This window comes from Phoenix dactylifera, unplaced genomic scaffold (assembly GCF_009389715.1).
Source record: "Phoenix dactylifera cultivar Barhee BC4 unplaced genomic scaffold, palm_55x_up_171113_PBpolish2nd_filt_p 001262F, whole genome shotgun sequence".
Lineage (NCBI taxonomy): Eukaryota > Viridiplantae > Streptophyta > Magnoliopsida > Arecales > Arecaceae > Phoenix > Phoenix dactylifera.
The window spans coordinates 5980-27162 of NW_024068596.1; the positions used below are offsets into that span (position 1 = coordinate 5980).

A 21183-nucleotide genomic window follows, 5' to 3' on the forward strand; every position below is an offset into this window, starting at 1 on the left:
CGACCTTAGTCGAGGAACCGAGCACGAGGTCGAGGGAGCTTAGGCTCGCTATCGACCTGGTGACGCTTTCCGAGGTCGAGGGGTTTGGAAACGTACTGTCGACACACGGGGCATCCCGACCTTAGTCGAGGTCTTTGAGGGAGATCGAGACCGAGCTCGACGTCGACGTGGCGAGGTGTTCCAGACTTGGCTAGTGCATCCGAGGATCACAAGTGTCCCACTGTTAGAAGGAGCACTGAATAATTAAAGGAGAACTGTAGATGAATTAACATGAGAAGGGATGAGAATTGTGTTCCTCATCGCCGAGGACCCCTTAGGGCTCTATTGGTAGTACATCCGAAGATTTTCGGAGTTCCAGCTTCGTAGAATGGGAGTTCCTTCGAGAGACTCCAATTTGTATGCTCCAGGCCGCTGGACTCGCGCAATCCGGTAGGGTCCTTCCCAGTTTGGGGCAAGCTTGCCCTGCTCGGTGGGCTGAGAAGCTCCTGCTCTCCTGAGGATGAGATCACCTACCTTGAAAAGCTTGGCTTTTACTCTGGAGTTGTAGTACTGTGCCATTTTTCGTTTATATCTCACCATGCAAACTCGGGCTGCCTCCCTTGTCTCTTCAACGAGGTCCAAATTGTTCCTGAGCTGAGAGGAGTTGGAGTTTGCATCGTGGTGCTCTACCCTTGGCGAGGGGAGTCCGATCTCCAAGGGGATGACAGCTTCTGTTCCATACGCCAGATTGAAGGGGGTCTCGCCAGTGGAAAGTCGGAACATAGTTCTATAAGCCCAAAGAACATTGTATAGATCCTTGACCCTTTGCCCCTTGGATCGGTCGAGCCTAGCCTTGAGCCCCTGCAGAATGGTGCGATTCGTCACATCGGTTTCTCCGTTTGTCTGTGGATGGATGATCGAGGTGAAACGGTGGTCGATGCCGAGCTCGGAGCAGAATTCTCTGAAACGGGAGTTGTCAAACTGACGGCCGTTGTCAGATATCAGGATGCGGGGGAGTCCGAATCTGCAGATTATCGACTTTCAGACAAAATTCCGCATCTTCTGCTCGATAATTCGGGCCACCGGCTCGGCTTCGATCCATTTGGTGAAATAGTCGATGGAGACCACCAGAAATTTCCTCTGTTCGGAGGCCAGGGGGAATGGCCCCAGGATATCAATCCCCTATTAGGCGAAGGGCCAGGAGGCAACGATCGAGGTCAGCGGAGCTGAAGGTCGGCGTTGGATATTGGCATTCCGCTGACACCGGTCGCTCCTTCGGACGAAGTCCGTTGCATCCTTCTGAAGTGTGAGCCAGTAATATCCCTGGCGCAGAATTTTGTGGCCCAGTGTCCGGCCTCCCAAATGGTTCCCACAGATCCCTTTATGAACCTCTCACATAGCGTAATCTGCCTCTGATGGGCGGAGACATCTAAGGAGGGGAGAGGTGAACGACCGGCGGTAGAGCTTGCCTTCATATAGTATGTATCGAGGGGCTTGACGCTTAATTCGGCGAATCTCGAGCTCATCGTCAGGGAGGGTTCCATCCTGCAGATAGTTGATGAGTTCATCCATCCAGCTCGGCTCGACCTCGATGCAAACGGTTGGCTCGGGCTCTTCGGTGCTGGGCGTTTGGAGGTATTCGAGTACCATCGTCTTCGGGAGCTCGCTCATGCGGGAAGTTGCCAGCTTCGACAATTGGTCCGCCATTAGGTTCTCCGTTCTGGAAATATGTTGGATGCTGAAGGAGCCTAGGGTAGATATGAAGTTCCGCACCTTTTGGAGATAGTTCTGCATCGATAGCTCTCTGGCTTCAAAGTCTTCCAAAATCTGGCTCACGACCAACTGGGAGTCACTGAAAACCTTTAGGTCCTCCACTTTCAGCTCCTTCGCCAGTTTGAGCCCGGCGATGAGCGCCTCATACTCTGCCTCGTTATTCGAGGCTGGAAACTCGAGGCGTAAGGCCTGCTCCGCAACCACCCCATCTGAGCTTGTAAGGATGAGACCTGCTCCGCTATCCCCCAAGGTCGAGGAGCCGTCCACATATAGGACCTATGGCTGCTTCGGGGTCCCCTCCGTTGGCATGAGTGGGAGCTCGGGATCGTCCGGCAAAGTGCACTCTACGATGAAATCGGCGAGCGCTTGGGCTTTGATTGCCGGCCTCGGACGGTATTCGAGGTCGAACTCTCGAGCTCGACTGCCCACTTGGCAATCCTTCCGGCACGATCCGACCGTTGCAGGATCTGCTTCACAGGCTGGTCGGTCAGTATGGCCACAGTGTGGGCCTGGAAGTAGGGCCGGAGCCTCCGAGCCGAGATGACCAGGGCGAAGATTGTTTTCTCCAACTTGGAATATCGGGTCTCGGCATCCCTCAGGACCCGGCTGGCATAATATACTGGTCTTTGAAGTTTGTTCTCTTCTCGGACCAGGACCGAATTTACTGCAACCGGAGAGACAGCCAGGTACAGATAGAGGAGCTCATCCTGCTGGGGCTTCGTGAGTAGTGGAGGGGAAGCAAGAAGGTGCCTAAGCTCTTCAAAAGCCTGCTGACACTCTTCCGACCATAAGAAGTCTTTCGGTCGCTTGAGGATTTTGAAGAATGGGAGGCACCGCTCGGCCGACCTGGAGACGAACCTCCCCAGAGCCGCGACCCTCCCGGTGAGTCGCTATACTTCCTTGACCGTCTTTGGCGGCACCATCTCCTGTAGTGCTCGGATCTTCTCAGGGTTTGCTTCGATTCCCTGTTGGGTTACCACGAACCCAAGGAATTTGTCCGAGGTGACTCCGAATGCGCACTTGGCAGGGTTGAGCTTCATCCGATACTTCCTGAGTTCGGAGAATGTCTCATTGAGGTCAGCCACATGGTCCTCTACTGTTCGGCTCTTCACCAGCATGTCATCCACATAGACCTTCATGTTTCGGCCTATTTGGTTTTTGAAAACCTGGCTGACCAGCCTCTGGTATGTTGCTCCGGCATTTTTCAACCCAAAAGGCATCACTTTGTAGCAGTAGGTGCCCCTATCGTTGATGAAAGCCGTCTTCTCCTCGTCTTCTGGCGCCATTCGGATTTGATTGTATCCCGAGAAGGCATCTATGAATGTCAGCAACTGGTGTCCCGAGGTGGAGTCCATGAGCTGGTCGATGCTGGAGAGTGGAAAACTGTCCTTTGGGCAGGCTCTGTTCAAGTCGGTGTAGTCCTCGCACATGCGCCACTTCCCGTTGGCTTTCTTAACGAGGACCACGTTGGCGAGCTAGTCTGGATAGGAGACCTCCCGGATAAAGCCGGCCTCAAGAAGTTTGTCCACTTACTCGGTCGCTGCTCGTTGTTGTTTCGGGGCGAAGCTCCGTTTCTTCTGCCGCACAGGTCTGTAGGTCGGTTTCACCTGGAGTCGGTGAAGCATGACCTCAGGGTCTATCCTCGGCATGTCGGCGAGCGACCAGGCGAAGACGTCCATATTGGACCGAAGGAACTCGATCAGGCGGTTTCTTTCAAGGAGGCTCAGGCCGGAGTCGACATGCACGGTTAGCTCTGGGCAATTTTCTTGTAAAGGAATCTGGGTAAGAAGCTCACCAGGTTCTACCCGTCCTTTTCGGGGGTCGTCCCGCACTTCCAAGGTTTCAATGGGCAGCATCTAATCGGGCGTTTGAGTTGGCGACTTGGCCGGTAGCTCTTCTCGGCTTGGTGCCTTAGCTGGTTCCTTTGCTTGGTGAGTTGCCATATAGCACTGCTTAGCTATTGACTGGTCCCCGCGAACTTCGCCTACTCCTTGGTCGGTGGGAAACCGCATGAGCAGGTGATAGGTCGAGACCATAGCTCGGAGGGCGTTTAGCCCTGGTCGTCCAAGGATGGCGTTGTAGGTCGAAGGCAGACGGACCACAAGAAAGTCCGTCTTCACTGTACTTTCTCGGGGGGCGAGCCCGACTGTGACAAGAAAGCTAATCTTGCCCTTAACCGGGATCGAGTCTTCGGTGAATCCGACCAACGAGGCATTCATTCTTCGAAGCTGGCTTTCCGTTAACCCCATTTTTTGGTAGGCATGGTAGTACAAAATATTTGCCGAGCTTCCATTATCAACTAGGACGCGCTTTATATCAAACTTATTTACAATCATGGAGATGACCACAGCGTCATCACGAGGAGTTTCAACTCTTTCTAAGTCCTCGTTCGAGAATGAGATGGCTTCGGAAGTGCGCGGGCACTTCTGAGGGGTCCTTCCTTCGATTGGTTCTTCAGCCGAGCTTCCTCCTCTAATGGTGTTGATGGTGCCAGCGATAGGCCCGTTGTCATTTGAATTTTCGGGCAGTGCGGCATTTTGCACTGGCCTCCTTTCCTCACGTCGGTTCCGCACGAACCGGTTGAGTATCCCGCAGCGGATAAGCGCCTCGATCTCATCCCGGAGCTGGAAGCAATCCTCCGTGTCGTGGTCGTGGTCCCGGTGGTAACGGCAATACTTCCTAGAATTACGCTGGGCTACTATATCCCGCATCAGGGTGGGAGGTCGGAAGAAGTCTCGACCTTCTATCTCCATCAGGATCTCGGCTCGGGGTGCGTTGATAGGAGTGTAGTTCTCGTATCTCCCCGAGGGCATTCGTGGTCGCGGCGGAGATCTCGGTCGAAGTGGGAACCTTGGTCGAGGTTGTCCCCGCTGTCGAGGCGGACTCCTTAGCCGGGGAAGATTCTTATCTCGGCGGGGAGATCGGCTTCTCTGACGGCCGTGCTCTTCGCGGCGCTTCTTCTGCTTCTTTGAAGCCTGCTCGGTCGCGCCCCGCTTGAAGGCGATAGCCTCCTCGGCCTTTGCATACTTCCGAGCTCGGGCCAGCATTTCGGTGAAGTCGGCGGGGAAGCTCTTCTCGATAGAGAAGAGGAATCTGTAGGAGCGAGCCCCAGTCTTTAATACCGACATGGCTATTGACTGGTCAAGCTCGCGGACCTCTCAGGTTGCAGCGGTAAAGCGGTCGAGGTATTCTCTGAGGGATTCCCCTTCCTTCTGCTTGACGTCCAGGAGGGAATCCGATGTTCGCCGCTGGCACCGGCCGGCAGCGAAGTTGGTGGCGAGCTGCCTGCCGAGCTGCTCAAAAGAGGATACCGAGCTTGGCTTTAGTTTAGAAAACCAAAGCCGAGCCGTTCTCCGAAGAGTCGCTGGGAAGGCCTTGCAGAGCACAGCCTCCGAGGATCCTTGCAATGCCATGAGGGCTCGGTAACTTTCCAAATGGTCGAGGGGGTCGGTAGTCCCGTTGTAAGGCTCCACTTGGGGCATTTTGAACCTCGGTGGGATCGGCCCGTCCTCGATCTGGCGGAAAAATGGAGACTTGGTGGTGAACTCAAACTCAAATTAAAAAATTAAAAAAAATTGCTGGGGAAATTTTCTTTGGTAACCTCTAAGCTTTTCTTATTTAAATTAATTTCCTTTTGTGGTGATTGTTTGATTTTAAATTCAGCAAAAAGTGTGAATGCATGCTTGATACACATACACCAATTAATCCTCACATAGTAAGGGCAATCACCCCAACAAAATAAGAACTGGATTTCATCACCAGATTCTTGCCCAAATTAGATGAATCAATTCTCACATAGCTATCACTTTAATTAAAATCAATTAGAAGTTGGCCCCTAGGGACATTCGAGCTCAATAGGACGAAGATCACCGAAAGTTGCACCAATTTCGCTCTGTGGCTCAGTTGATGTCTAGGCAAGCTTTGTCCCTTAAGGGAGACAGTTCATCTGTTCGAGGCAAGTGGTTTTTAAGTCGGACCTTTGCGAACGCATCGTGACCCCCCCACTTACCTGGGAGCTTACATGGTCAACTAAGTACATTAGACCGGATTGGAGGCTTAGGTGCCCTCTTCAAACCAGTTAGGAGCTGTCTAGTGATTTTAGGGCAAATACAAGGATTTGATGTATTTTTCTTTTAGTGCATGCTTGACTGCACGTGACTGATCAGAAGAGTATTGGTGCATGCTAGGGTGTCGTTCTAGATCTCCTGAACTATTACCTTTTGACTCTGAAATAGAACGGACCCTAAGGAATATTCGAGCTGAGATCAGAACATTAGAATCAACTATACCCAGTATGATTTGATAAGAATGCGCTCCGTCTGGCTGAAGACGTTAAACTTAGCGCTTGTTGGGAGGCAACCCAATTTTCGTAGGTTATTTTTGCATTTTTTTAATTGCATTAACAGGATCCCTCATATTACTGATGCAATTACGGTAAAATGCTTCTATCCTCCATTTGCATCATATTTTCATCCAAACTAAAATAAAAAATAAATAAATAAAAAATATATAAAAAAAATAAAAATAATAATATAATATTCAAAAAAAATATTGAGGACAATGTCTGATCTAGGTTGGGGGGTATAGGATTCGAATTTTTGAAGAAATTTTTTGCATTTTCGAATAAGTTTTTCGAATTTTTGATTTAAAAAAACCTAATTTCTATGCCTTAGTGCTGAAATGATAAATACACAAAGTATATAAAATCTAAAAAGCCCAATGATTAGTCAGGAGTAAGACAATTTGAGTTCTTTTCATTAAAAGTTCTTTTAGTGAGTTGTAAGATAATTTTTACTTTGGAATTTCACAACACACATGGCCTACACTTCTGAAGGTTAGGTGCGACATTATGTTGTTAAGTCTGGTAGCAACCTTGAGTCCTGATGAATCATACCTATCTAATTCGCTATTTTCCCATATTTATTAAAAAAAGAAGAAAAAAAAAAGAGTGAATTTAGTCAGGTACATCGAAAAGGGCTACCTATTGTCAAAGGTCAACGGGCTTGTATGAGGAACCCGAGCATAGGTCCGTAGGGGAGTCTTGATGCCCAACACCTTATGTCATCTGGTGTGGGAGTGTTGACTAAATGCTCGCTACACGGAGGAATCATTACAAGAGTAAAAGTTCATAAATTATTTATAAATATAAAATAAAAAAAATATAATATTTAAAAAAAAAAAGAAAAAAGAGAGAAACAATATTGACCTTGAAAAAGACGATAGTGTGAAATCCGTCGTTGTAAAAATTCGAATAAACTGGAATATTACAGATAAAGCCCATGAGGTATTAAAGTAAACATTCACAACTCTTGAAATCCTGCAAGATAGGATGATTTTGAATCAGTGAATAGGTCTTATTTGACCAATTCTTGGAAACTACTAGCTTTAGCAGTATTTTGGCGGATCTAAAGCCTTAACTTGTGTATGGTCCAGATATCACCGAGCACCTAAGTATAAATTAGCCTTACAACTCTCTAACAGAAACTTAATGGCTTCAACTTAAGTTGCATACTAACCTAGGATTTGGGCTGACTTAGTAATTAAAACTTTGTGTGCTTTTGAAATTATTGGCACTTATGCATTTGGAATTAGATTTTATAAAATAATAAAATAAAGTCTTTGGGTAGAGACAGCAGTTTGTGGGTATCTGCGTCGGAAACCCTCACAAGACAAAACTCGTCCACTAGGGCCACCTAGGAGTTTAAAGTCTTATTGCATACGGTAAATGCAATCGCGATTCCTACGAAAGTGAGTTAGTTTTTATTTTGCTTGAGGACTAGCAAAATGTAGGTTGGGGGGTGTGATAAGTGCTAAATAATGCATAAATTAATATCTTATTCATAGCACTTATCATTATTTTAATTCACATATTTTGTAAATTCAACTAAAAAAATGTGTTACCTTCATCATTGCATTTTAATAAATTATTAAAGGTAATTCGAGTTTTACTTATTTATTTACTGATTGAGTTTAATTTATGCAGGTTAAGTCAAATTCATTAATTTTTGAACCCAAATCGCATGCACCCTACAAATTAGATCCTTTCAAATTTTGATTCAGCCATTCATCCCAATTCCTCTACATCACCTCTCAGCCACTTGCATACGCGTTCACCCATTAAACAAGCCCCCTTCATTCCATATTTCAACCTCCCGCATCATCCTAGCCGTGAGCACGTCCGAACCCGAACAACTTCCTTTCACGAACCCGGTCCAACTTTCCTTCTTAGCCCATGCTCGGTCGACCGCATTAGACCTCCTGTTCAAAGACCAGAGCCAATCTCCTCCAGATTACGTCCACGAACAGATCCCATGTTTTTCCATGATTAGCTCCATCTCCATCTTCTCTTCTTCCGAACCAACCCAGCATCTCACCTCCTCCTACGATTCCGCGATTCATCTTCATCCAGTTCGCATATCCTCCGGCATCTTCCTTCAACCGTGACCATCCTCCCCTGTTTCAAGTTGTTCCTTTGCTTCCGGAAGAGATGGAGCAGCCATCCTCCACGCACAATCAAGCTTATTTTCCCAGCCGAATCTGGCACCTCCCAACGGCTCAGTATCCTCCAAGATCTTGCAGTTCATCCCATTCGTGATACGTTCCCATCCCACTGCCAGCCGCAAGTCAAACATCCCACCGTTCACAAGGATCAAGTCCCAGCTGCCAGCCGTCCCAAGCTTCATCTCCTCCATCTTCATCCCATCATCCGCTTCATCCTCATCTTTGAATTAACTCCCCAGTTTCACGCGTCAGCATCCCAACGTCCCATGTTCTTCTCCGAACCCCAGCATCGGGCACGTCATCTTCCTTCTCTGCGTTCTTCTCAGCGGAACCAATTCTAGAACTCATCCTTATCCCGGATCTCCCAGCTCTCCTCTGCTTCCGGATTCCTTCCCGTCCAGCCAACGGAAACATCCCCGAGCTCCAAGGATGAGCATTCAAGTCGTTCACAGCTCTAAACCCTCTGTTACCAGCCGAATCCAGCCATTCCCGAGCTTCTTCTCATTCTAGATTGATCCTATCATCCATAGGATAAGGTTTAGGTGTTCATTCCGAAGCTAGATCCCATGATCTTCGGATCAAACTTTCTTCCCTGCTTCCTCGGTTCAGCTTCTTCCAGACTTCACGGAAACAGCCCCTGCTCCGTGTGCCTTTCTCAACTTCCGGATGAGAGTGAGAGCTGTCTTCCACATGTTCGTCTTCCCATCGTGAGCTCCACGAACAGAGCACCATCCGCGTCTCTTCATCTCAACTAAACTCGCAGCTCCCGTATCCCATTCCGAATCCAACCTTCAGCTCCCACCAAATCCCGAGTCTCCAACGTCCACTTCATCCTTCTTCCCCCACCGGGGGGCATTCCCTCTTCCCCCACCGGGGGCTGCTCCCTGTCACGCCCCGAACCCGGGGCCCGGGGCGCGAGCAGACGCCGCGCACCTGCAGGGCGAACCCCGCAGGCACGCAAGGCAGATGAATCAGATTCCACATCAATAGCTAAACAAAGATAAATTCCAACTTTCAATTCAAATGTCCATATATACATAAGTCAAAAGAAAAAGTCAATATCTACTAGCTAACTACATCATGATCACTCCACCCCGTAATCCCCATAGTCACATATCATCACCTGTAAAAATGTAAATAGTAGGAATGAGCTAACAGCTCAGTAGGCAACATCATGCAATAAAGTCATCATATAACATGTCATAATGCATATAAAAGCAGCTAAACTCATAAATCCAAAAATCCACACAATAATCTGTAAACCCGATCCGAGACTCAAAATATCTCAACCGCATGACTACGGCCACATCACCCAGTGGCATGGTTACACCGAAGTGCCAATACAACTCTCCGAAGAGCCGCTCCACTAAGCCAACGCACCACTGTGCCGCACCGCCTGGTGCCAAACTCACGCTCCACTGAGCCGCTCCGAAGAGCAAAACGCACCCCTGTGCCGCCACTATTCTATCACCGGTGGTCGCGGTGTCGGAACTAGTTTCTCAGTACAAGTCGACAGGGCCAACGTATCATCCCATTGGCGGGGCCTAGACTATAGTCACGCGGATTTTAAAAATCAATAAATCAACTTTCCAAATCAAAGTCATAATCATACTCCCAACAGTAAAGCACATAATAATTTATGAAATTAAATATTTAATTCTAATTCTAACACATATTGCCAATAATAAATTAATAAATCAACATATGCAAGATACATGTTAAAATTCTACTTTAAAGCAACGGTCACCTACCTGGGATCGCTTAAAAAATTCTTGCCACAGATATCACGAACCCCTGGTTAAACATAAATATTAATTATTTAATTAATTTAGAAACATAATTTAAACTAATTCCAACCCCTTAAATTCCTAAGTTCAAAGATCCAAGAATGGGTCCCCAAAATCAAGCATAGACCCTAAGAATAAATAGACTAAATCCCAAAAATCAGAATTCTTTAGACCCAAACCCATTGTAGCCCAAAACAGATTAGGCCCAATTGAACCAAACCAGATTCAGGTCCAGATCAGATCTCAGGCCCATACCAAACCAGCTCTGATCAGCCCAGATTAGATCAAGCTTAACAAACCAGATTACACTCAAATTAGACCAACCCAAGTCTAGACCAAATCCACAGTCAGAAGATGGTTCAATCAAATCAAAGTTCATTTGCGTCTGGTTTGTGACACCAACAGAGCACGAAAATTGATGCAAGGGAAACACCCAAAGTTCATTTGTGTGGTTTGAGACACCAATAGGGGACGGAAAACGATGCAAGGAAAGCACCCAGCCGGAAGAAGAAGAAGAAGAAAAAGAAGAAGAAAAAGAAGGAGAAGAGGAAGAAGAAGGAGAGAAGAAGAAGAAAGGAAGAGGGGGGGGTGGCTGGTGGCTCCGGTCGGCCCTCGGCGGCCGACCGTGGCCCTCGGCGGCGGCGCTCGGCCAGCCGCCGCCGGCCACTCTGCTGTCACAGGCGGCGGAAAGAGACGAAGAGAAGAAGGAGAAGGAGGGGAAAGGAGGAAAGAGAGGGAGACCGGGGCTGGAAGCCCGGCCCCCGTTCACCCACCTCCGGCCGAACCCATTTCGGCCGGATTGACCCCGGCCGGCCGCCGTCGGCCGGCCGAATCCCACAAAAGAAACCTCCCCGAAACAGGGGAAGTGAAAACCAGTTAACAACCCTCATTCCTTCCCCTTTAAATCTATAAAAATAGTAAATTAGTGATCTTCCTCACCTCCGGTCGTCGACGTGTGGCTTCCCGACGGTGATGGCGGCTCCGGCGGTGATGGGGCTCCGGCGATCCTTTCACAAAGAGGGAAAACGAAGAGGAAGGGATGGGCTCTCAGAGAAAAGAGAAAGGGAGAGAGAGAGAGAGAGAGAGGGAGAAAGGGAGAGGGAAAGAGGGAAGAGGGGGGGCTTGCGGGGGATTCGCTGGCCGTTCGGCCGGCGTGGTCATCGTGGGGAGACCACGATGACTCAACTGAAGTCGGCACTCCTTGCCGACTTCAGTTCGTTGGGCCCTAGGATGGGCCCAATTCGGGTCTTCACACTCTAACCAACTAAAAAGAAATTTCGTCCTCGAAATTAAAGAGATCTAGGCCTTTAAGATGCTCAGCCCATTGAGTAATATAAATCCAAGATCTTATTCTTCTCGATCAAAATCAGTGTGATAGATAACTTTAAATCAATTAGCAAAAATTTCATATAAACTCGTAAGATTAGCACTAGATAAATGACTGACTGAAATCTCAGATTGAAATTATCATCTTGATGCATGTTTACTCGAGATCGGATCAGGATCGATTCACAACAGGATTGATTAAAAGTAGTTGTGTTTGGGATAGAACTTGAAATAAAATAGATCTCATACACTTATCATGGTAGTGTGTTGATCCCTCAAAGAATAATGGCCAACCTTAGAGTCAAATCATTAAATGGCTAGAAATGTAATTCACAAAATGAACATGTACTTATGATCATTAGATAGCAACGGTCTATCTCAAAGATGATTTGCATCAAATCACAAGAGCAGGTCTGAGAAGACAAAATATTGATACCATGATTCAATATGCCACGAAGCTTTTAGCTTAAACCTATAAGATGGGAGCAAATAATGCATGGTTTATGTAGATACTTAACAAATTAGACCATATTTGGCCAACAATCAACTAACCCGAGTCATGATACGCTCAAATTATTATTATTATTATTATTCTCTTAGCATATCCAAAAATAGCAAATTCTATCCAAGAGATAACATAATCATATCATGATTGACCTGAGAATCAACAAAATCTTTCATTATTGAACAACATAGTCTTTCATAATAACATGTTACCAAAATTCAGTCAATATTTTTGACCAGTTTAGATTGACTCAATCCATCATACTTTCGCTGCGTAACTCTGATCAATATTCTCCAAAATTTCTTAATGATCCTAGATCATCAACATTTTTTTTTTATAATATCCAAGCAAAATTTTATCCTTGCTTTCCAAGTTCACTAGGTCATTATTAACCCTTGAGATAGTTGTCGTATTTGTACCATCATATAATCAAGTAATCATATTCTAGATCCAAATTTGAACTAAGCCAATTCTAGTTTCCCTTGACAATTCCATTATACAAGTTGATATTTATTCTAAGCTTCGATAATTAAAAGATTCTAGATTAACTTACTCAGGAGCTTACTTAATCATTCTGAATCTTTTCTTTTAGGCTAAACTTATTTGGGCCTCTCATGAAATCCCACTTGCATTTCTCATATGGTGATACAAAATCCACAATCAACTCATAGCCTTGATTTATAAATATTTAACTTACAAGAATCTAATAATCTGGTTCAAAGATTTACAAGAAATTCCACCAAGATATAAGCTCCATGATTTTACATTGAGATCAACTCCTCAAATAAGTAAAATATTTTTTATTTGCAGTACTGCAAACATTTCGGGATCTTGTAAATCTACTAGACTTAGAGAATCTACTAATAAAACAATGATATCCATATCGATCAAAATCCAAAGAACTATACTTTCCAACGATCTTTTTATAGATGAATCTTAATTTGCCACCAAAATAATTAACTTCAACTAGAAGCAATATCCACAGTGCCTGATATCAAGTTAAACTTCCAAAATAATTATATTGCACGATAATATCTCATGATTAATATTCCTTCGCTTAATTTAGTCAAAATCTAATTAATCATAACTTGAAATACAAATTGCTCTACCAAAGAAAACTCTCAGAATAGCTCATTCACACTTCGGTTACGACCATAATTAGGTTGCATTCTAATTTTAGCATTTCAAAATCATGATAAATTAACTCAAATTTATCAATAACAAAAGCAAATAAATGCCTTTTAGATCAAATATTAATGATCTTAACCAGTTTCAAAATAAGTCAAACCACCATACTTCCGCTGCACTCTCTGATTTAATTCATTTAATTCTCTAAAGTCACAAAATGATTTCTGACTAAAGTATCATTTTGCATTGAAACTAAGAAACTCCAAATTTCAAATTTCCAAGTAGAACTAGAGCAAAACCTCTAGATCTTTTTGTCCTCAATTTATATAGAGTGTACATACCATAACTAACCCCCGATCCTTTAGTCAAGTTTAAGGTCACTATGTGATCTCCACAACCTTTTTAGAATCCAAAATATCTAGGTTTAATTTAAAGGGGGTAATTCTTGTATTCTCTTTGCAATTTAATTAGAAAATCTACATTGATTTTCCTTCCAACAGAATTTACCTCAAACTCAATGGGTTAGAACTGTTGAGCCAATATCACTATGAGTAGGAATTAACTCTATCAACTTCCAAATCCTTCTTTACCAAAATCCTTAATGTCTATGATTAATGCTACCCATCATAACTCACATAAGCATCTCAAAATCGAAATTTCTACTCAATTTTGTATTTTACAATGACAAAGATTTCTAGTTAGGTCATAAACCTTGACTTGAGTTCAAGTTAACACATCCAATGGTCTCCAACAATTATAAGAAAAATTTAGTAGCCCAATCCAAATATACAAATTCAAATAATTAGAATACTCCACCAATTTGCATACTATATGGCCTTAATAATTTAATCCACTAATAGAAATATGCCGATTTACAATATTCAAACATGTCAAATCCAAATATAATCCCCATACAGATTTAACCTCGAAAACATTCTGCACTAATACTACGAAAAATCTTTCTTAGCCCACTCCAATGATACGGAAGATGTATGTATAAATCACCCTCTGATAATTAGTAGCAAAACCAAAAGTACGATCATATCACAACCCATATCAAGTTTGAACTTCCAAGTCGTTTAAATAATATCTGAACATGGTATAACCGGTATGCCATTGTTAATTTTCCTACACTTATCTTAGGTCAAACCTCTCTTATCATGATCAAAGATAATTTATACTTTCCTTCCACACTCATCGAAAACCAAACCCGATGCATACATTTTATCACAATGCTCAGTGATCTTACACCTTAAGCACCAAATATAATTGTCATGTCCCAATTAATCATAACCTTAAGCTATGATATATTTATGTCACAATCCCTAATGATCTTAAACGTCAAACTCTAATGCCATTAAGCCTACAGTCCCTAGTGGTCTTAAGCCGTAGGTTATAATATCATTCATGTTACAATCTCAAGTGACTATAAACCAAGGCTTTGATAGTTTTTTTTTTTTTTTTATCATAATTCCCCACTCACACTTACCTGAACCTAAATCCTAGGATACCTTAACCTTAAGCTCTGATACCACTAAATCTGTCACGCCCCGAACCCGGGGCCCGGGGCGCGAGCAGACGCCGCGCACCTGCAGGGCGAACCCCGCAGGCACGCAAGGCAGATGAATCAGATTCCACATCAATAGCTAAACAAAGATAAATTCCAACTTTCAATTCAAATGTCCATATATACATAAGTCAAAAGAAAAAGTCAATATCTACTAGCTAACTACATCATGATCACTCCACCCCGTAATCTCCATAGTCACATATCATCACCTGTAAAAATGTAAATAGTAGGAATGAGCTAACAGCTCAGTAGGCAACATCATGCAATAAAGTCATCATATAACATGTCATAATGCATATAAAAGCAGCTAAACTCATAAATCCAAAAATCCACACAATAATCTGTAAACCCGATCCGAGACTCAAAATATCTCAACCGCATGACTACGGCCACATCACCCAGTGGCATGGTTACACCGAAGTGCCAATACAACTCTCCGAAGAGCCGCTCCACTGAGCCAACGCACCACTGTGCCGCACCCCCTGGTGCCAAACTCACGCTCCACTGAGCCGCTCCGAAGAGCAAAACGCACCCCTGTGCCGCCACTATTCTATCACCGGTGGTCGCGGTGTCGGAACTAGTTCCTCAGTACAAGTCGACAGGGCCAACGTATCATCCCATTGGCGGGGCCTAGACTATAGTCACGCGGATTTTAAAAATCAATAAATCAACTTTCCAAATCAAAGTCATAATCATACTCCCAACAGTAAAGCACATAATAATTTATGAAATTAAATATTTAATTCTAATTCTAACACATATTGCCAATAATAAATTAATAAATCAACATATGCAAGATACATGTTAAAATTCTACTTTAAAGCAACGGTCACCTACCTGGGATCGCTTAAAAAATTCCTGCCACAGATATCACGAACCCCTGGTTAAACATAAATATTAATTATTTAATTAATTTAGAAACATAATTTAAACTAATTCCAACCCCTTAAATTCTTAAGTTCAAAGATCCAAGAATGGGTCCCCAAAATCAAGCATAGACCCTAAGAATAAATAGACTAAATCCCAAAAATCAGAATTCTTTAGACCCAAACCAATTGTAGCCCAAAACAGATTAGGCCCAATTGAACCAAACCAGATTCAGGTCCAGATCAGATCTCAGGCCCATACCAAACCAGCTCTGATCAGCCCAGATTAGATCAAGCTTAACAAACCAGATTACACTCAAATTAGACCAACCCAAGTCTAGACCAAATCCACAGTCAGAAGATGGTTCAATCAAATCAAAGTTCATTTGCGTCTGGTTTGTGACACCAACAGAGCACGAAAATTGATGCAAGGGAAACACCCAAAGTTCATTTGTGTGGTTTGAGACACCAATAGGGCACGGAAAACGATGCAAGGAAAGCACCCAGCCGGAAGAAGAAGAAGAAGAAAAAGAAGGAGAAGAGGAAGAAGAAGGAGAGAAGAAGAAGAAAGGAAGAGGGGGGGGTGGCTGGTGGCTCCGGTCGGCCCTCGGCGGCCGACCGTGGCCCTCGGCGGTGGCGCTCGGCCAGCCGCCGCCGGCCACTCTGCTGTCACAGGCGGCGGAAAGAGACGAAGAGAAGAAGGAGAAGGAGAGAAAAGGAGGAAAGAGAGGGAGACCGGGGCTGGAAGCCCGGCCCCCGTTCACCCACCTCCGGCCGAACCCATTTTGGCCGGATTGACCCCGGCCGGCCGCCGTCGGCCGGCCGAATCCCACAAAAGAAACCTCCCCGAAACAGGGGAAGTGAAAACCAGTTAACAACCCTCATTCCTTCCCCTTTAAATCTATAAAAATAGTAAATTAGTGATCTTCCTCACCTCCGGTCGTCGACGTGTGGCTTCCCGACGGTGATGGCGGCTCCGGCGGTGATGGGGCTCCGGCGATCCTTTCACAAAGAGGGAAAACGAAGAGGAAGGGATGGGCTCTCAGAGAAAAAAGAAAGGGAGAGAGAGAGAGAGAGAGAGGGAGAGAGGGAGAGGGAAAGAGGGAAGAGGGGGGGCTTGCGGGGGATTCGCTGGCCGTTCGGCCGGCGTGGTCATCGTGGGGAGACCACGATGACTCAACTGAAGTCGGCACTCCTTGCCGACTTCAGTTCGTTGGGCCCTAGGATGGGCCCAATTCGGGTCTTCACACTCCCATCATCTCTCGGAGGCCAAATCCCACGGGAAGAAGAAGAAGTAAAGGGAGAGATAATAGTTTGGGATATTCTGGAAATTACTTCCCACAAAAAAAAAGAGAGAGAAAAGAAATGAAATGATAAGAGGGGAGTTGCCGAAGGAAGAGAAGGAAGAAATGGGAGCCCGCTGCTGTGCCACTGCTGCTGTCACCCACGACTTCATGGAAGAATGATCTCCTCTCCGGGGCTGGATGCAGCTCTAATAAAGGGACACGGGTTTTAGATTTTATTTTATATTTTTGGAGTTGTATGAACTTATTGTTTTTAATGAATATCTTCTTTTATTTTATGTTTAATTTCTGTGATTTTAAATGTGAAGTTTATACAACTGTTCTTCATGATCACTAAGTAAATATAAGATAGTCCATGCTTAAGGAAGATGCGGTGTGCTACCACCTTAGATTAGGGTAGACATTTTATGCCAACTGAAGATGAATTATTCCCAAATTGCTTTTGTGAATTTCTATTTAAATGTTTATTAGGCTTGTAGCCAATTTGCATGTTAATCTAAGAATAAATTAAAATACAATTAATCCTTGTTCCGATGTTAGTGGTGAATTCCTTGCCCTAGGTTCCCTAAACTGATATCCTTTTAATTGCATTTTCTTTTATTAAATTTCTTAGTTTAATTTTCTTCACAAACTTTTCCTTTTAAATATTTTTTTTAAGAAAACAACTGTACCCCAATCCCTGTGGATCGATACCCGTAATCACTATCCTACTAGATACGTACTATTGCGTGGTCTTTAAAGTTGACTATCAAGACGCCCGGGCTGAGTCTTAGCGATAGCATCGTTCTTCATTGTTGGCCCTCGAAGAGTCGTGGAGGTTTTGGCCCTGGGGCACCGGTCCATTTGGAAGAAGCGCTGGCCGGACCTGGGCCTGCGGAGGTGGCATAGGTGGGGCTTCCCCACGTTGCAGTCCCTGGACGGCGGCGGCCAAAGCCTGGACCTGCTGCACCAGGATGTTGAACTGTTCCGGCTGGACTTGGGGAACTGGGTCAGGCGGAGGTGGCGAGTTCTGGACAGAGTGTCCAGAACTTGGTGGAAGATGCCGGAAAGCATTGGAGGCTCCTTTACTTCTCAACTTCATGGCCACGACTCGGGCCCTTCCTCTAACGCCAACTGTTGCTGGAAATTAGATCCGGGGGCGACCGTCGGCTGAGAAGGAGGAGCTCAGGTGCTGGAATGGTAGGTGGTGATCCATCGGCGAGCGGCGTCCACCGAGAGACCTGCAACAAGCCGGTGGCCGGGGTTTTCGGCGCCGGCCCTCCGATGCTTAAATCAGAGGGGGCTAATGTGTAGAGGGAGAGAGGAGATATGTTTTCTGAGTTTCAGAATCCAACCCCCTCTAAGGAGGAGGGGTTTTTCTTTTATAGATGGATACAGGTGTACCTGCAATGTGACGGAGCGAACGAGTTACCGCCATGATTGAGCACGTTGTCCGAATTAATGCACGATCGTGTGAATTATTGCGTTGCCGTAGGAGATCAGGCCGGAGCCAGTGAGTCGTCGTGGCTGATCGGACGTAGCCGAGTGAGACAGCTGTTTGCCGTGAAGGGCTTGAGATCCGTAGATGGTATTAATTGTTGAGTGAACCGGAGATCAGCAGAGGCCATGCGCATTGATGGTTGAGTGAACCGGAGATCAGCAGAGGCCATGCGCATTAATTGTCGACGGTGGTAGCAGGGCATGGTCCCTGGTCGAACTGCAGAAGGATGTGACCACAGTAGGTGGACGGTAAGGTCGGGTTTCCGAAGTCGAGCTTCCGAGGGAGATCAGGCCGAGGTCGAGTGCTTGGATGGGGCGTCTCGGAGTCGAGCGCCTGGTCGAACGTCGGGCCCGGCCGCTCGCCTTCGGGTCGGACGTCCTCAGGTCGGGCGTCCTCAGGTCGAGCGCCCTCAAGTCGGACGCCCTCACGTCGGGCGCCTTCAGGCACGTGATGGCCATGCGCCCATGTATTTCGGGACAACTTGTTTTTCCTCCAACAGGAATCATAATAACAATTACGCAATCAATATTTAGTAGGTTTAGAGGAAACTGCCTTCCTCTCGTCTACGAGAAGAAGAGGGTCAACTGCATTCTTTTTTTTCTTATTGAGTTCTTGCTTGCTTGCTTGTAGATCCAATGTGCTCGAGATAAAAGGATCGGAAAGCGCATGTAGAAACGATAAACAAATCCTTGCTTGTTGTTGAACTCTTCTTTCCCAGAATTTAATTAATAGTGTGCTTGAGAATAATGTTGGGGTGGTTGAGCACATGCACGATAACCTTGTGGCTTACCATCGTAGGAACAACCTTCACGGCTTGCATGTGGAATTTCTCTGCCACCATTATATTCTAAGACATAACGTCTGACCAAGAACTCGGGTTGGGCAGTGCAATTTGTAATTATAAATAAAGAACTAGCAATTATTGCACAACAGACGTCGCAATGTCAATGTCTTCTTTCCTTGATATAAATTAGGGGAAGTTGCTTGGCCGTCCAAAGTTAGACCCGTTTATAACGAATAGTCCCTGTTCTTCGGTAAACATCTTCCGTGGGATCACCAGGGACATCTACGCTTAAGGGATGCAAGTGGAAAGTTTACTTGGGAGCATCTTTGGTAGAGAAAAATAAAGTGTCTTCCGGTTAGAAAACAGAATGCGGGATATTTTTTTCCCCGCTTCCGGTAACATAGGGGTACTTACGTAACTTGGGGGCACTTTGGGTACTATATTTTAAAGGAAACAGTAACTTAGCGACCGAGAATTAAAGAACCATGTAGCGGTGGACCGGAAATTTTTTTTTGGGTCAATAGGGAGTAATTTCCCGTATAAAAAATCTAGACTGTGGTTAGGTGGTGCTCGTCGTTATCAGTTTACTTCAAGTCAATTGAGCCGGTGGTCCATTTTATGTGGAAACTAGAGCAAATCCATGCTTTCTTCTCTATTTGCAATCCAAGAGAAAGAAAGAAGCTCTGAGGGAGGAGCAGTGGTTTCTTCACCATGGGGCCAGAACTGGTAATCGCAGGGTGGTTTGCATCTGCTGCAATAAGTCAGCTGCTTGGCTTGGCCATCTCCTACATAAAGGAGCGGCCCGTGTGGCTGAGCATGAAGAAACAATTGAAGAAGCTACGTGCCGCCCTTCAACGGATCCAAGCAGTGGTGGAGAGGGTCGAGAAGTTGCAGGTCATCAATGGCCGTAACCCGGCAGAGGAAGCGTGGCTGTGGCAGCTGAAAAATGCTGTGGACGAGGCCAGTGACGTGCTGGATGAGTTGGAATACTACAAGCTCAAGGAAAAAGTGAAGAGTCGAGGAGAAAAGGTGCGTCCCACTGCCTCTGATCGCACTAAGAAAATTATCAGGTGTACCGCTTTTGCCTTTAAACAAGGTAGGCATCTAAAGAAGAAGTTGAACAGAGCTGTCAAAAATCTAGATCATGTTGCTGATTCTGCTGGAGATTTCCTTAAACTTCATGATCTGTCAAACGAACATGGAGCAAGGAGGCAGCAGATTGTACCTCCCGAGAGTGGCTGCTTGGTGACTGAAGACAAGGTGTTTGGGCGAGAAAAAGAGATGGCAAAGATAGTTGGGTGGTTGAAGATGCCTGAAAGCTGTGAGCATGGGTCCAATGTTAAGAATGTCACAGTTCTCCCAATAGTTGGTGCGGCTGGGATGGGAAAGACTACTCTAGCACAACATGTCTACAGGGAAGGCAAAGGGAGTTTTGACCTCAGCATGTGGGTCTGTGTTTCCAATAATTTTGATGCGGCTGGCATAATGAAAAAGATCGTTCGGGCTGCAACCAGAACAAACCCTCAAGCTGAAGAACTGAGTACACTTCAAGAGATTCTTACAGAGAAGCTAGAGTCCAGTAAGTTTCTGTTAGTCTTGGATGACGTGTGGAATGATGATGATAGGAAGAAATGGGAGGATCTGGTGGCTCCTTTGAAAAAGGGGAAGCAGGGAAGCAAGATCTTGTTAACAACTAGAATGAATTTAGTTGCAGAAATGATTGTAAAGTAATGGATGGAACTGAGGAACCAGTGAAGTTGTGAGGCATAGAATGGAATGCTTATCTCTTACTTTTCAGGAGGCATGCATTTGCTGGTGTGAACGCTGATGATCATGGAAAACTTCAACGGATTGGCGACCAAATAGCGAAGAAGCTATGGGGGTCTCCTTTGGGGGCAAAAGTTGTGGGAGGAATGTTGAATTCTAACTTGAACTTTGAGTTTTGGAAAGAGGTCTTGGAAAATGGCGTTTTTAATTCAATACAGAATGAGGACATCCAGCCAGTACTGAGATTTAGTTACATTCAGTTTTCACCACAGCTACAGCGTTGTTTTAGATACTGTAGTATATTTCCCCAAGACTATCTGTTTGAAAGGGATGAGTTGGTCCGTATGTGGATGGCCGCAGGGTAAATCCAGCAGTCTGAGGATAAGAAGAGAAGCCCAGAAGATATAGGGTGT

General features: G+C 45.3%; 2 protein-coding genes across 2 annotated transcripts; one reads left to right on the top strand and one right to left on the bottom strand.

The window, feature by feature from the left end:
* Positions 1–321: 321 nt before the first annotated feature.
* Positions 322–3608, bottom strand: LOC120108299. Its single transcript, XM_039121883.1, has 2 exons — positions 3286–3608; positions 322–1003 (listed from the first exon to the last, which is right to left on the bottom strand). Exons 1-2 carry the CDS (start codon positions 3606–3608, stop codon positions 322–324), a joined length of 1005 nt encoding a protein of 334 aa, XP_038977811.1.
* A 16106-nt stretch (positions 3609–19714) lies between these two features.
* On the top strand, positions 19715–21135 carry LOC108510709 (putative disease resistance protein RGA3). The gene is made up of 2 exons (XM_039121884.1): positions 19715–20730; positions 20802–21135. The coding sequence occupies exons 1-2, from the start codon at positions 19715–19717 to the stop codon at positions 21133–21135; spliced, it is 1350 nt and encodes a 449-aa protein (XP_038977812.1).
* Positions 21136–21183: the final 48 nt, after the last annotated feature.